The following is a 16,108-nucleotide window of genomic DNA, read 5'->3' as shown; positions in this document are numbered from 1 at the left end:
CAAAAAAATATTTTTGCTTTCAGAAGAGGATGTTGGTGGTTGAAATTTGATGGAAGGATCCAGCTGCAGTGAGAAACACCTTTTTTTTATGGTGTCCACCCTTATTTCTTGATAGTACAAAATGTGCTGTCCTTCTTTGAACTTTCTTGATGTACTCCATTAATCCTATCTGGTAAGGATCCCACACGGTGCAGCAGTACTCCGAAAGAAGACGGACAAGTATAGTGTAGGCAGTCTCTTTAGTAGATCTGTTGCATCTTCTGAGTGTTCCATCAATAAAACACAGTCTTTGGTTCACCTTGTCTACAACATTTTCTGTGTGTTCTTTCCAATTTAAGTTGTTCATAATTGTAATTCTTAGGTATTATATGGATTTTACAGTCTTTAGATTTGAGTGATTTATTAGTTACCCAAAGTTTAACTGATTTCTTGTAGCATTCATGTGGTTGACCTCAAACTTTTCCTTATGTAGGGTCAATTGCCAATTTTCAGATCATACCGTTATCTTTCCTAAATTGTTTTGCAATTTGTTTTGATCTACTGATGACTGTACTAGACAATAAACTACATCATCAACTGCAAACAACCTAAGATGGCTGCTCAGATTGTCTCATAAATTGTTTATATAGATAAGGAACAGCAGAGGGCGTATAACACTATCTTGGGGAACACCAGAAATAGCTTCTGTTTTACTCTGACATTCTGTCAGTTACTACAAACTGTGACCCTTCTGACAGGAAACTGGATATACATTTGGAGCTAGTAATTGTCTGTGAAGGTCTTTGTGAAACTTTCAGTATATTGGGACAGGGAATTCTTGTCTTTGGAAATACACCCTTCACTGGATGCTGGGCTATAGGGGAATGACTTTTTTGTGTGGCAGGTGTGACAGCTGCCAAAGTGAAGTGCTATTGGTGATTAGTTGGCTTAATATGGACAGAGGTATGGAGGTAGCCATCCAAGAGGTAGTCTGCTTCCAGGAAAGTGTGTGTTGGGTTGAGGAGAACTGGGTGAAACAGATGGTAGACAAGATGTTTAAATGGTGGAGGAATGGAGATACTGTCACAGTCCTGGATTCAGATCATGAAGGTATCATCAGCAAACCTGAACCAGACAAGATGCTAGGAAGGTTTCCTCTATTTGGCCCATAAACAGGAGAAATAGTCGTGTGTGAGGATACAGTCTGTACAAGGAATGTAAACAGCACAGAGGGTATGGGTACGTGTGTGTGTGTGTGTGTGTGTGTGTGTGTGTGTGTGTGTGTGTGTGTGAGAGAGAGAGAGAGAGAGAGAGAGAGAGAGAGAGAGAGAGAGAGAGAGAGAGAGAGAGAGAGAGAGAGAGGGGGGGGGGGGCGTTGGGGGTCTTGTACTCACGTAAATGTACTCTAGCTCATTAAAGAATATTTCCGAAAGCTAGCAAAGTTCTAATCTTTTATTGTATGCCTTTCAGTGACTCAGATTCATTTGGTTGCTTTATTCCTAAAGTATTTATATTCTGCTGGAACTTTCCTTACTATAAAAGTAAGTGAACTCTCAATTTTGTTCCTCAAGTTATTGAAAATTTTAGATGTGTAGGAACTTACATAACCTTCAAATGTTGCACATACCTTACAAGGACCTCATGTGTATTTGTACAAGCAGTGGTGACATTTAAGTGGCACATGTGTGCTAAGTATGACTTTCAGCAACAGATGTTAAGAGTCCTGGAAAGATATTTGATGTTTAAAATTATTTCAGGCTTCATCCCCAAGAAGTAAGATCCTTCACTTGTGTGATTATGATAGAGATTTAGCAGAATGTGAGGTGCGTGGGGTAAGCACAGGTGATAAAGTGCGACAATATTTTAGGCATGACAGTTTCCTGAAGCTTGTTGTGCATCATTTTTATAAAATGAAATTGTCAAAGCTTCTTGAAATTCACTGCTTTCTTTTTAATATTCTGGTTTTGCATTGTGAAATTGTCATTTGTACCTGACAACTTTGCAAGTTTTACATTTTTTAAAAATCTGTCACCTGTAATTAAGATAAGTTGCTTGCAGTTCCAAAAAGATTATTTTTCACTTTGAAGTTATATCATGCTTTTGCCATTTATTGTGGCCCCCATATACCTGTATGCTTCTGTAGTTCCTACTAAGCAGACAGTAGGAAGACTGTGCTTCAAACTTAATACAAGATATTCATTGAACAGTGATTCATTAAGAGCAAGAGATAACTGGACGCATGATTTGGTTTCTTTGAATGATCTTGCTACTACAGCATGTGAAATAGTTTACTTGTGTGCATTTGTGGGTTGAAAGTCATGTAAATGTTAATATTGAGAACAGGAGGAGTAAAGGAAAAATAAAGAGCAGTATCATTTTTGGGAAAGCAACTGAAGCTTTGCTATTGCGTCAACAGTAACATTCAAAATAGTGCTGTCGAGTCAGTCTCAGTTTCTGTCTCTGTATCTGTCTTCACACTCTCTCTCTCTCACACACACACACACACACACACACACACACACGCACACACACACACCTCTTGCTTCAGGACGTCTCTTTTCTTACCTCATTTTCCTTATCAGGAGTATAGGTTGTGCGCAAAGCTCTAATTTTTGGTTGGTTTACTCTACTGCTCTTGAAATTATTACAAACTTTGACCAGTACAAGGTGATAACTGTTCCGTTGGAAGTTGGCTGTGTGGGTAATATGAACTGCTTCATAATTAGTGATTCTAACTTATTCAAACTAATATTGATGTTTCATTTGCCAGCTTGTAAATTTGAAAGAGAGTAATCCCAGGAGATGGGATGGCTGGTAAATCACTTTTTGGCTTGGAAGCACTGTTTGTTCTAATTTTTTTATCATTTGGTCAGACTATGCTGTACATTGACAAATCCCCTACAACCAGCATCATAATCTGAAATACTGTCTGCAATTTGTTTCAAAATTAATTTGCATGACCTTTTGTCTGTTTGAAACAACAGTGAATCATTTATGCACTATTCACATACTGTAATTTCTCCAGTTGTCATTGTGCCTTTGAATTTGTATGCTGTATCAAATTTTATCTAGTGGCAACTTGCAAACTTACACCCAACAATTAATTACTATGATAAAGAATGAATAGGAACAGCAATACATGATTTGTAGGAACATTTAATTTGCATCTGAGAACACTACTTTAATTGATTGCTCAAAAATCTATGATGGTGATGAAAATAGAATGCGCGAAGACTAGTACTTCATTAACTGAGACACATACAGAGATACATATAGTTGTTCACATATGAAAATGTACTTCATACCTATGTAGATATACTGAGTGCTGTTGAATGAATACTAGTTATTATTTGCTATATGACAGAGACTTATAGCGAACAAGGTGTACAATAGGATTTGCAGCTCTTGATTACAAATTTTTAGATGATTTATGTATGGAATTTCCTGATAATATGTAATTTTTCATGTTACTATTAATTTCTGAAAATCTATAATTTTTGGTCCAATGTTTCTGGATGTCTTGTTCATTTTTTCCAGCAATTTGTAGAACCTTTATTCCTTGTATGAGAGGCAGTCAGTACTGCAGTTGTGTTACTGTTATGGGTATCATAGTTAATTTGATACTTGAAAAGATGTTTGCAACTTCTTATTCATCTCACAGCTTATCTTAAGACTTTACATTTACGTTTTCGCTGGCTGAAAAATCGTTCTGCCTGTAGCATTGCCCATTGAAAACCCAATTGCCCGCATTTTCCCCATGTGTTAAAGTTCAGTTGTTTTATATGTGTATCTCCTTACTTAACTTCCTCTCTCTCTCTCTCTCTCTCTCTCTCTCTCCCCCTCACTCCCCCCTCCCCCCTGTCTCCCCCCTCTCTCCCCCCTCTCTCCCCCTCACTCCCCCCTCCTCCTCTCCCCCTCTGCCTCCCCATCCCCCCTCTCTCCCTCTCCCCCCTCTGCCTCCCCCTCCTCCCTCACTCCTCCCTCTGCCTCCCCCTCCTCCCTCACTCCTCCCTCTGCCACCCCCTCCTCCCTCACTCCTCCCTCTGCCTCCCCCTCCCCCCTCTCTCCCTCCTTCCCTCCTCCTCTCCCCCTCTCTCTCCCCCTCTGCCTCCCCCTCCCCCCTCTCCCCCTCACCCCCCTCTGCCTCCCCCTCCTCCCTCTCTCCCCCTCACTCCCCCCTCTCTCTCCCTCACTCCCCCCTCTCTCTCCCCCTCACTCCCCCCCTCTCTCTCCCCCCCCTCACTCCCCCCCCCCTCTCTCTCTCCCTCACTCCCCCCCTCTCTCTCCCCCTCACTCCCCCCTCTCACTCCCCCCTCTCTCTCCCCCTCACTCCCCCCTCTCTCTCCCTCACTCCCCCTCTCTCTCCCTCACTCCCCCCTCTCTCTCCCTCACTCCCCCCTCTCTCTCCCTCACTCCCCCCTCTCTCTCCCTCACTCCCCCCTCTCTCTCTCCCTCACTCCCCCTCTCTCTCTCCCCCTCACTCCCCCTCTCTCTCCCTCACTCCCCCCTCTCTCTCCCTCACTCCCCCCTCTCTCTCCCTCACTCCCCCCTCTCTCTCCCTCACTCCCCCCTCTCTCTCCCTCACTCCCCCCTCTCTCTCCCTCACTCCCCCCTCTCTCTCCCTCACTCCCCCCTCTCTCTCCCTCACTCCCCCCTCTCTCTCCCCCCTCTCTCTCTCTCTCTCCTCCTCTCTCTCCTCCTCTCCTCCCTTCTCTCTCTCCCCCCCTCCCTCTCTTTGTTCCTCCACCCTCCCCCAAATAAAATACATTTCCAAAATGTTGCTTTATGGATTCTCATTTAGGAAACTGTATGGCCAGTAATAGTAATCAGTGTTGACAAGACAATATTCTGGGATTACTCTAGCCTTTCAGAACACCGTTAGGTTCTTCGGAAAAACTTCAGCTGAACTTATCTCCAACTTTAGCTAGCTTTCAGTTCCCATGTTGATTTGAGCATCAGTGCTTTCTATTAGTGCTTGGACCTCTGGTACTTTCCCAACACAGCTACGACAATTTACAACTGTTATACTGACAGTTCCTGTATCTATGTTCTTCCTATGTTCGACCTGAATCCTTTGAGACTGAAGCCCTGTTTTTATTTCCCTGAAAGCCTCTAACCTAAAAATCCAGCCACTCCATGCCACACAGCTGCTGCTACCCATGTAGCTGCCTCCTGCATGTAGTGGACTCGACCTATTCAGCGGAAACTCATACCACACCATCCTGTGGCGTAGCTCGAGGAATGTGCAGCCTCTACAGTCGCAGAACTATCTGAGCATTTGGTTAAGACTCTCCACTCGGCTCTGTACCACATATCTGCAATTGGTTCTGTCAACTGTGCTGCAAGTGGTGAGCTCTGCTTTCACCTCGCAAGCAAGACAAGCAGCCTTTGCCTCTTCTATTAGCTGCTTGAAACCAGAGAGAATCTCTTCTGGTCCAAAGTGACATACATCATTGGTACCGATATGAGGCACCACCTGCAGTTGGCTGCATCCTGTGCTCTTGATGACATCTGGAAGGACCCTTTCCATGCCTGCAATGACTTCGCCCAGTATGCACACGGAGTGCACATTGGCTTTCTTCCTGTCCTTGGCTCCTTGGCAGCCATGTCCCTAAGGAGCACCATAACCTGCATAATATTGAAGCTCTTAACTACCAATAATCCCATCCTTTGTGATTTCCTGCATCTTGCAGGCTGAGAGGTTCCCTCTGAAACAGCACAAGCGACTGAATCTGGCTGGAGGCAGTGTCAGCCATAGACAGCACCTGGAACCTGTTCATCAGACTAACCAGGGAGACCTTACTTGTGGCCCCTGCGGAGTCTTTCTTTCACTGCCTGCCACACCTCAAGGCAATCTCCCTCTTGACCACAGGTGAAGTGCCATCGTCAGTGCAAGCAGTAACTGGGCTGGTTACTGGTGCGGGCCAATTGGCACACTCAGACGTGTTGGACACCCATTGGCCCCACACGGCCGGCCCACAACAGTGATGGCCTTCCACTGCAGCTCCAAGCTGTGTAACAGAAGTCATCACAGCCTAGAGTTAAGGGCGAAATGTCACCAATTCGACCTGCATCTGCACACAGCCTTCACAATAAAAAAAAAGATGTGTGAATTCGTAAGGGACCAAACTGCTGATGTCGCAAGTTCATGGAAAACTACATTACACAGACAAGCAAATGATTATTGATGCACGCTATGGAGCTCTACTGTAGACTCGAAGGAAAGTACAAGAACTGTTTCCAGTATATTAGATTACGACACAGAGATTCAAAAACTGAACTACCAAAGCACACAGGTGATTAGGAACTTTTAATATGTCACAAAATCGGTTTACTTTCCGATGCGAACAGAAATGTGAGGATATGCCTACTAAGTACTTAATTAACATGCAGAAATTTAAAAAACTAAACTACCAAAACACACAGATGAAATCATACAATTCACTCCTGGTTAGGAACTCATAAAATGACACAAGATCGGTTACTTCCCTGTGGCTGCTTGTGTCTCGGGCGGCTGCTGCTGACTGACAATTGCCCTCTGCCACTCTCTCATGTCTCCAGTCGATATGTCTTATTGTGCTGGTGCCTCACTACCAATGGGGAGGCACATGCATTTCTCTCTCTGTCTGACACACACACACACACACACACACACACACACACACACACACACACAATGCTGATTAACTCAGTCAGTGGTGGATGGATAGATAATTCGTGGCATCAGTTTTAAGCCATATTTAGTGCTCCAAAGAGAGAAGTGTTTTCTTTCAAGGGGCTAACTGGTATTTTGTCCATTGAGCTTATAAAAACTTCGATGGTTTCCAGTTCTTACTGTTTGTGAAGGGACAGTTTAGTTGGATAGCGGTATGACAAAGCATTTACAGCTTTCAGACCACTCCTTCCCCGTTCAAAAGAGGATTTTACTACTTTCAAAAGAGTGTTACGTGAAACTTAGAATTTGAGTAGACACAGACATTGATAGTAACTCTTCATCTGAGAGGTTTGAAGTTAATTTCTTTTCAAGATTTTGACAGAAATGGATATTACTTAGTGATTTGTAGGTCGTAACAATCTTGGCATAGCTACACTTGGGAGATATTAGCAGAAGATCAGTTTTTCAAAAGTTTGTACATTGAATAAAAAAAGGAAAAAAAAGAAAAAGAGAGACCTCATATAGTTTCCCTTCATAAATTTCTTTCTAGAAATACTAGTACCTGCCTTCCGAACATTTGTGTCCTAGCGACTAATTGTGAGAAGCCACATATACCTTTTTTTGCTGAATAATATGGCAGTTATTGCATGTACTTGAAAGATCTGCATCAGCAAAGCAACATATGCATTAATAAAATGCACAATGTTTGTGCTATGTTTGTGGACAAAGGCATGTATTATCCAAATTTGCTGCAATGTTTCCACACTTTCTATCTTAGTATGTTGAAATTAGCAGATAGTAGCTTCATAACATTGAGTCATATGTTGCTATTGACTTGATAGGACTGTCATCATATTGCATTGGATGATTCTCATCAGAATGTTTTCTTTTAGCATGAAAATAGTGTTATTACATTGTATTGTATCTTTAAAAAAATTGTATTGTATGTTTAAAAAAATGCTTATTTCTGTCATCTCATGTTAGTTGACATTGGAGTCATTTAATACTATTGAGAATTATTATACTGGCCTACTGTATACCTTGACAAAAGTAACTTTTTGATGATTGTGCATCAGGGGAAGGGGAGGAGGTTGATGCTGGGTGGTGCCTATAAACAATGTGTGTGCTCTGTTGCCTTATTCTTTTTCAGTGTTGTAGGGTGGATTAGGAGGGATAGTGGTGGGAGTAGGGAAATGATTTGATCGTTATGTCATAAATTTTCAAATTATTTAATTAATTTTGGAAGCTTCAATTATGATGTAAGAGGTTCCAGTCATTCCCAAGTTGCAACACCAAGATTTAACATGAAACTTGCAAAGAAATTAAAAGATACAAACATTTCATCATTCTGTGTGCCATTAAAATGGAACAAACTCTTTTGCTATTATCCTTGCCCAGCAACACAAATTTCTATGAAGAACCACACATCCAAAAATTTGCATTTTCTGAAATAGTTTGACACAGAAATGTTCTTTTGTTTTAGCCAATCAAAAGTCATGTTCTCTGGAGTAAGCTCTAGGCACCATGTGAAGTATCATCTAATGATAAGTGGCATTGTAACAGTTCAAGCAACTCAACCAAAATTTTTAAAGGGCAGCTCTCAAACCACCACGGAAACACCTCTCCACTCATTTCTTTATGGTAATTGAGGGTTTTATTAGATTCAAATAGCAACCTACAGTTTTCCACAAACCTTGCCATTTTGTTTGGATGGGGAAGAATCAGGGCAATGCCATTTTTGGTGTGTACTGCTGTTGTGTTACTGTATCATCTTCATGGACTTTGGGCTGCTTTTACACACATACAAATAATAACTCTCCCCTTTATGGCCTTACTTCTGTTTATTTTGTCAACAAAAATATTACATTGTAAGACATGTTCATTATCGTGATAGCATTAAATACTACATTGCTATTGAGTGAATTAATCTATAACACTTTGTGTTTTGGCTAAATCTGTTTTAAGAATAAAAAAAAAAAAAATAGGTATATAATATCTCTTCACGGTAAATGTTTTCCATGTATGTTTTCACACTTGAACCCTAAACTCTGTACTTCATTTCACACTGATGTGGGTAGACCAAACATAAGCAAGCCTTTACTGTTTAAAGATAATTCAGATTTACTAGTGCTATTTTTCTAAATAATCACCCATGTTATTGATAGACTTGCCATTGTTTGGGTATGTTTTAATCCCATTTTCGAAGAAAGTATGAGACGACCACCAAAGCAATTGCGGAGAAACTGTTATATTCCTTGCTGGTTTTGAAATACTTTATTAAGAGCTAACTTGAATAGTCCAAACTTGCGGAAGTCACGTGCTGACTTGTCTGTACTGGAGGTTGGATGCTTAAGGACAGTCAAACGCATATTGGCCAATGTTTGCAGGAATACTGGTGCGATGTGAGGTCTGGCATTGGTGTGAAGAAGAACAACCCCAATTAATGTGCTGCACCTTTTTGAGTGGTAGCCAGCTCAAACATGACAAAGATGATTGCAGTAGTAGGCAGCATTAACGGCCTTACGTTCCTGTAGGAAATCAACCTGTTCCATGCTTTTACAGTACTAGAACACTGACAGTGACCTTTCTGGGGGCCTTATGTTCCTGACAGTGGCCTTTCTGGCAGACGGCTGTATCATGTTCGCTGGTGTCCTCTTGCCATTCCCTTGTGAGGCCATATTGTTGGACTTCAACTAGGGGATGTAATTAGGGACTAGTCTCATCACAACTGACTATTTTTGCCAAAAACAGCATCGGCTTCTGTCTCATATCCTGTGAGAAACGTGCAAGAAATTGCTGCTTGTGTAGCTTTCTGCTCATCATTCAGAAATTTCTGAACCCAATGAGCTGGCACTCTCCACAAATTCAACTCATACTGAATAATTGACTGGACACTTCAATAATTATAGTTTCTGAGAGATTTCAAGCACAGTTAAATGCTGGTCACCTTCGACAACTTTGCAGATAGCAATGCCTTGCTGTTCTGTACTGTGGTGGTGGTTGTGGTGGTGGTGGTGGTGGTGGTGGTTTTCTTGAACTCTTTACACCAGTATTTCATGCAGGGTTACAAAATGATTTTTTCCCGTCAGCATTAATATTCTTGCTCATAAGGTAGTTGACTGTGATGATTTGCACAACAGCAGAGTGCAGTTCTTTCCCTCTCCCTCCCCCTGGATGAATGCTGGGATAGTTCCTGTGAAATATTTTCTTCTCTTGTCATATCCAAATCTTTGCTCAGTATCATAATAATCTTGTAGTCATAAGGGGTTTTCTTTCTTCCTTCAGTTGATAATTGACTTACTAGTTATTGCAAACTAACTTTTCCACAGGTGAAGGAGTGTGATGTACCCCCATGCTGTGAGGCTCCCTTGGTTTAATCCTCAGGCAAATTGAAACTTGTGAACACTCCTCAGATATTAAAGTAAATTGTGTGAACTGCTGTTGATGAGTGGACCTTGTATTTCTCAGTCTAACAGCTTTTATTTATTGACTAAGGTGTATCATCTAGAAGAAGGGAAGAACAGGAATCCCAGATTTTTTGATGATGATTTGGAAGAACATCAGCCTTTCCCAACTCTTCAAGAAGCATTAGAGATAATAGATCCACATGTGGGCTTCAATGTTGAAATTAAATGGACAATGGAACTTAAGGTAAAACCTCTTTCTTTTTTACTGAGTTTTTTGGTTGTTGCGGTATTTTAGAACTAACTTAAAGATTTTTGTAACTCCTCTTAGGATGGAACATACGAGCTTGTTGATCCATTTGATCTCAACATGTATCTCGATACTGTGCTCAAAGTAATTCTGCAACACGGTGGAAGCCGCAAGATTGTGTTTTCGTGCTTCCACCCAGATATATGCACAATGTAAGCATTCATCAGTATTAACAAATATAATCAGTATTCCAAAAGTTTCGTGGTTAGATGAATAATGAATCATTTAGATTTCATATTTTAATGTTGAATGCATAAAACTAAAAGTGCTGTATTTTGTTAATAAATTTAATTGAAAAATGTTAAAAAAAAATTTGTGCACAGGATACGGCTCAAGCAGAATTTGTATCCCGTCATGTTCCTTACTCAGGGGATAACAGCGAAGTATCCACCATATCGTGACATGAGGACTTGGAATATACCAATGGCAGTATATTATGCCCTGTCTGCTGGTATATTGGTGAGTTAAGTATGCAGATTTTATAAAAATGTTAGTTTAATGAAAATTTTCTGACATGATGGCAATTTTTGAATGTAGCTTTTGGCTCCTAAGTAATGTGAGTCATTCAAATAATGTACACGCAATACAGTTGACAGTAATAGTGATAAGGCAGTAGTTAAAATATGGTATTTTCCCCCCAGATGGGAGCACATGAAGACGAAAAGGGAAAAGAGTGTAAGAAGGCATTGGAAAAGAAATAATAAAATAGTAATTTTATGGGTTAATTTATTCCTGTTTGCTTTATTTGCATCACTTTTGCACTTTATGTACAAGGTGTATCAAAAAGAATCAGCCAATTTGGCATGTCTATATTTCTGAAACTAATAAACATGTACAATGAATTTATTTTTTTGATGAATGGTAAACTCAAAAAGTTTTTTTTCATACCTTGTCATAGGAGTCAATATTCCCCCCTTGAGATGCACAGCATTTGTCAATGCTGTATTCAAATTGTTCCCATACTGCACCCCCTGCGAGTCCAGGGATTAGAATAGGCCCGAGGTATTCCTGCTTGTTGTAAGAGGTGGCTAAAAGGAGTCTCTCATGTTTTGGCCTTTATGTGATGGTCCCCTGTAGGGTTTGACCTCTATTTTCAAAATTTTCCCGAAGAGGAGCCAATTGGGGATGGCACCTTATATGGTGCATTGTGTCCATCGTGCCTTGATCTTTAGCCCACTTTCTCATTGTCACATTGCAGTCCAGCTCATTCTCCATCTCTTGGGTGAGGACACCTTCCTGGGTGCGTTTTCCACCATGCACTATGCAGTGTTGGTTTCTGCAACAACAGTGACCATGGACTTCTTTGCACCTCATATCCAGCGCCGTAGCAAGTTCATTGTGGTGGGGCCGCCATGTACCCTGTTGGTTGTAGCCCCCTGACAACACAGGGATCGCTCTGCTGATGCCTGCATTGTTAACTCCCTGTGTATGCTAAGGAGTAGATGCCCATCACCCTGGGGCATTGGGACTCCCAGAAATGGCCATCCTGCCAGGTGGCTTTTGTTGTAGCTGGGTGGCGCCTGTGGGTAGGGCCCCTGGTCGGAGTGGGTGGCATCAGGACAGATGACGCGTGATGAAGCATACCACATCATCACCTGCTGGTGATCAGACATCAGCAGTCTCTAAGCATTCCAAGTCTCAGTAGAATGCAAGAAAGTATGACCCTAAATCATTCCCCTCCCTGGCCTCACCATGGGAGGAACGCCAGGCTAAGGATGGCTGCGAACCTTATTCACCCCGGTACCTCGTATGTACGAGAACTGATGGGGACTCCATTGTTTCGATGAAGCCACAGTTTTTTGTAGAGCATTTAGAGGACAAGTTTGGGGAGGTGGAGGGCTTGTCTGAAATGCGCTCTGGGTCAGTCTTGATACGAACATCATCCTCTGCCCAGTCACAGGCTTAACTTGCTTGTAACAAGTTGGGGGATGTTTCTGTTACCATCATGCCACATAAGAGCTTAAATATAGTCCAGGGTATTATATTCCACAGGGACTTTCTTTTGCAGTCTGACGACAAGCTGCATGCCAATTTAGAGCGGCAATGTGTTCATTTCATGCAGTGCGTCCATTGGGGTCTGAGGGGTGTCTTCATCTTGGCCTTTGAGGGTGAGACCTTACCCGAGAAGGTCAAGGTGATGGTCTGTCGCTGAGATATCAACCATATATCCCTCCCCCAATGCGGTGCTTTAAGTGCTGGAAGTTTAGCCATACGTCTTTCCGCTGTACTTCCAGCATCACATGTCGAGATTGTGGACATCCATCACATCTCAATACTCCATGTGCCCCGCCTCCCATCTGTGTCAGCTGTGGAGAGCATCATTCACCTTGCTCGCCAGACTGCAGGATTTTACAGAAAGAGAGGAAAATCGTGGAATACAAGACCTTGAACCGACTGACCTACACTGAGGCTAAGAGAAAATATGAGCACCTACATCCTGTGGCTGTGACCTCCTCATACGCTGCCATTATGATAACAGTTGTAGCCCCATCAGTTCTGCGAACTCCAGTCAGCTCTCAGAGCCAGAAGGCTTCACCTGCCCCCTTGATGGTGGGGGGGCAATCTCCCCTCCCCATTGCTCCCGCACCACTTACTTCGGGAGCACTGGCCCCCCAACCATCGGCGACACCAGTCTCCCACTTCCCAGCCAGAGAAGTGTAAGTCTTCTTCGGCTCCTCTCGCCAGGAAGGGATTCCGTGGGTCACTCCCTTCCCAGGTTTCTGCTAGTGGGAAAGATGATGCCTGCCAGTGGCTGAAGTGCTTAAAAGGAGCTGGTCGTAGGGCTTCACGATCCTCCTCAGTCCTGGAGACTGTACCAGTGAAGCCCTCCCAGCTGGAGAATCCCAAGGAGCAGCAAGAAAAGTCCAAAAAGAAGACCCCTAAGGCCAAGGAAATTGCTTTTGCGTGTCCATCCTTTTAGCAGAAGGTCTCAGGGACAATGGCCGTTTACTATTGAGACAAAAAATAAAAACACCTACAGCCGTCCTTATGATTTTATTTTATTTTGTCACTATCAGTTTCAACACTTCATTGCATCATCTTCAGGCTGTTTTGATGGGGTACAGGTTGATACGATCCCCATGCATAACTCATCAGTTGCTAGCATTACTGGATTCACAGATAATGTGTCAGCACTCCAACCATGCTGAGTGCTGACACATTATCTGTGAATCCAGTAATGCTAGCAACTGATGAGTTATGCATGGGGATCGTATCAACCTGTACCCCATCAAAACAGCCTGAAGATGATGCAATGAAGCATTGAAACTGATAGTGACAAAATAAAATGAAATAAAATCAGATGGACGGCTGTAGGTGTTTTTATTTTTTGTCACAAGGAAATTGCGGTGGCACCCACACCATCACTACCTACAAGCTCTGCGTCTGGAGATGAGGTGGAGATTCTGGTGTCCGCTGTGGACATATATCTCGCCGGACCCTCAAACACAATGGATGTAGACTGCTCAGGCAACAAGTCGGTGGCTGCAGGTGACCCTGAGTTGTAAACTGCCTCATTGAATTTTCGATGCCTTCCCAGTCTCACGATGTCATCCTCCAGTGGAATTGCGGCGGTTTTTTCCACCGCCTGGCTGAGCTACAGCAACTAAGCTTTACACCTGCTTTCTGCATTTCCCTCCAGGAAACCTGGTTCCCGGCAATGCGGCCCCTGTCCTCTGTCTCTATAAGTTATATTACAGGAACCGTAGTGACTACAATCAAGTGTCAGGTGGAGTTTGCGTTTATGTCCTAAACTTTGTCTGTAGTGAACCTGTGCCCCTTCAAACCCCTATTAAAGCTGTGGCTGTCAGAATAAGGACGATGCAGGAAATAACTGTCTGCAGTGTATACCTTCCTCCAGATGGGTGCAGTACCCCTGAAAAATGTTAGCTGCACTGATTGATCAACTCCCTAAACTTTTCCTACTTTTGAGAGAGTTTAACTCCCATAACACCTTGGGACGTTTGGTAGTGATCACTTCCCCATCGTCCTGCTGCTGCCCCTGCATCAGGCCCATAGATGCTTGCCCAGATGGGCTTTGAGCAAGGCGATCTGGGGAACTTTCACCTCTGCTGTCACCGCTGAATCTCCCCCACACGGTTACATCGATGTGATAGTTGAGCAGGTGACTACAACAATCGTTAATGCGGCGAATAATGCGATCCCTCGCTCTTTAGGGTGCCCCCGGCAAAAGGTGGTCTCTCAGTGGTCGCCGGACGTCTCTGAAGCAATTAAGGAGTGTTGGCGAGCTCTACAGCAGCATACGCAGCACCCTTCCCTGGAGCACCCCATAGCCTTTAAGCGGCTCCATGCCGCCAGCTTATCAAAAGACAGAAGCAGGAGTGTTGGGAGAGATACGTCTTGACTATTGTGTGCCATACATCACCTACCCAAGTTTGGACGAAGATCAGATGTCTTTTTGAGTACCAGACCCCAAAAGGTGTCCCTGGCATTAACATAAATGGCCTGTTGTCTACCGATGCAAACGCTCGAGCCTCTGCGTCAGAGAACTATCCCCCACCCTTTCGCACCATCAAACGGTGGGTGGAAAGGAAAGTCATCTCATTTGTTACGCGCCACAGTGAACCCTATAATGCCCCATTTACAGAGTGGGAGCTCCTCAGTGCCCTTGCACATTGCCCTGACACAGCTCCTAGGCCAGATCAGATCCACGGTCAGATGATTAAACGTCTCTCATCTGACTACAAGCAACATCTCCTCATCATCTTCAACTGGATCTGGTGCGATGGCGTCTTTCCATCGCAATGGTAGGAGAGCACCATCATTCCTGCACTTAAACCCGGTAAAAACCTGCTTGATGTGGATAGCTATTGGCCCATCAGCCTTATCAACATTCTTTGTAAGCTGCTGGAACGTATGGCGTGTTGGCGGTTGGTTTGGGTCCTGGAGTCACGTGGCCTACTGGCTCCATGTCATTGCGGCTTCTGCCAGGGTCGCTCTACCACCGATAATCTTGTGTCCCTCGAGTCTGCCATCCGAACAGCCTTTTACAGATGCCAACACCTAGTTGCCATCTTTTTTTATTTACGAAAAGTGTATGACACGACCTGGCGACATCATATCCATGCCACATTATACGAGTGGGGTCTCCGAGGCCCGTTCCTGATTTTTATCCAAAATTTCCTGTCGCTTCGTACTTTCCACGTCCAAGTTGGTGCCCCCCACAGTTCGCCCCATATCCAGGAGAATGGGGTCCTGCAGGGCTTCGTATTAAGTGTATCTCTTCTTTTAGTGGCCATTAATGGTCAGCAGCAGCTGTAGAGCTGTCCGTCTCACCTTCTCTGTATGCAGACGACTTTGCATTTTGTACTGGTGTTGCTGAGAGGTGCCTATGGGGAGCCATCCACAAGGCGCAGTTATGGGCTCTAGCCCACGGTTTCCAGTTTTCAGCCACAAAGACGTGTGTTATGCACTTCTGTCAGCATCGTACCATTCGTCTGGAACCAGAACTTTATCTTAATGACAGTCCACTCACTGTAGTAGAGACATATCGATTGTTAGGACTGGTTTTAGACACCCAATTGACTTGACTTCCTCATCTTCATCAGCTTAAGCGGAAGTGCTGGCAACACCTCAATGCCCTCTGCTGCCTGAGCAACACCAACTGGGGTGCAGATCACTCTACGCTGCTGCAGCTCTACAGAGCCCTTGTTCAATCACGCCTTGACTGTGGGAGTCTGGTTTATGGTTCAGTGGCACCCTCAGCATTGCGTTTACTTGACCCATTGCACCACTGTGGCG

The 16,108-nt window shown here is 43.5% G+C and overlaps 1 protein-coding gene across 3 annotated transcripts in view; it reads left to right on the top strand.

Annotated features, from left to right (window-relative positions):
* LOC124615703 (glycerophosphocholine phosphodiesterase GPCPD1-like) overlaps positions 1–16,108 on the top strand; it is a 274,793-nt gene that overhangs the window by 242,517 nt on the left and 16,168 nt on the right. For all 3 annotated transcript variants that reach the window (XM_047143743.1, XM_047143745.1, XM_047143744.1), the window contains 3 exons: positions 10,130–10,285; positions 10,370–10,500; positions 10,672–10,807. In XM_047143743.1, the coding sequence (XP_046999699.1) occupies positions 10,130–10,285; positions 10,370–10,500; positions 10,672–10,807 (423 nt within the window). The remainder of the gene's footprint in view (positions 1–10,129; positions 10,286–10,369; positions 10,501–10,671; positions 10,808–16,108) is intronic.

This window comes from Schistocerca americana, chromosome 5 (assembly GCF_021461395.2).
Source record: "Schistocerca americana isolate TAMUIC-IGC-003095 chromosome 5, iqSchAmer2.1, whole genome shotgun sequence".
Classification (NCBI taxonomy): Eukaryota; Metazoa; Arthropoda; class Insecta; order Orthoptera; family Acrididae; genus Schistocerca; species Schistocerca americana.
The sequence above is the reverse complement of the archived record's forward strand: the minus strand, read 5'-3'. Positions and strand labels throughout refer to the sequence as shown.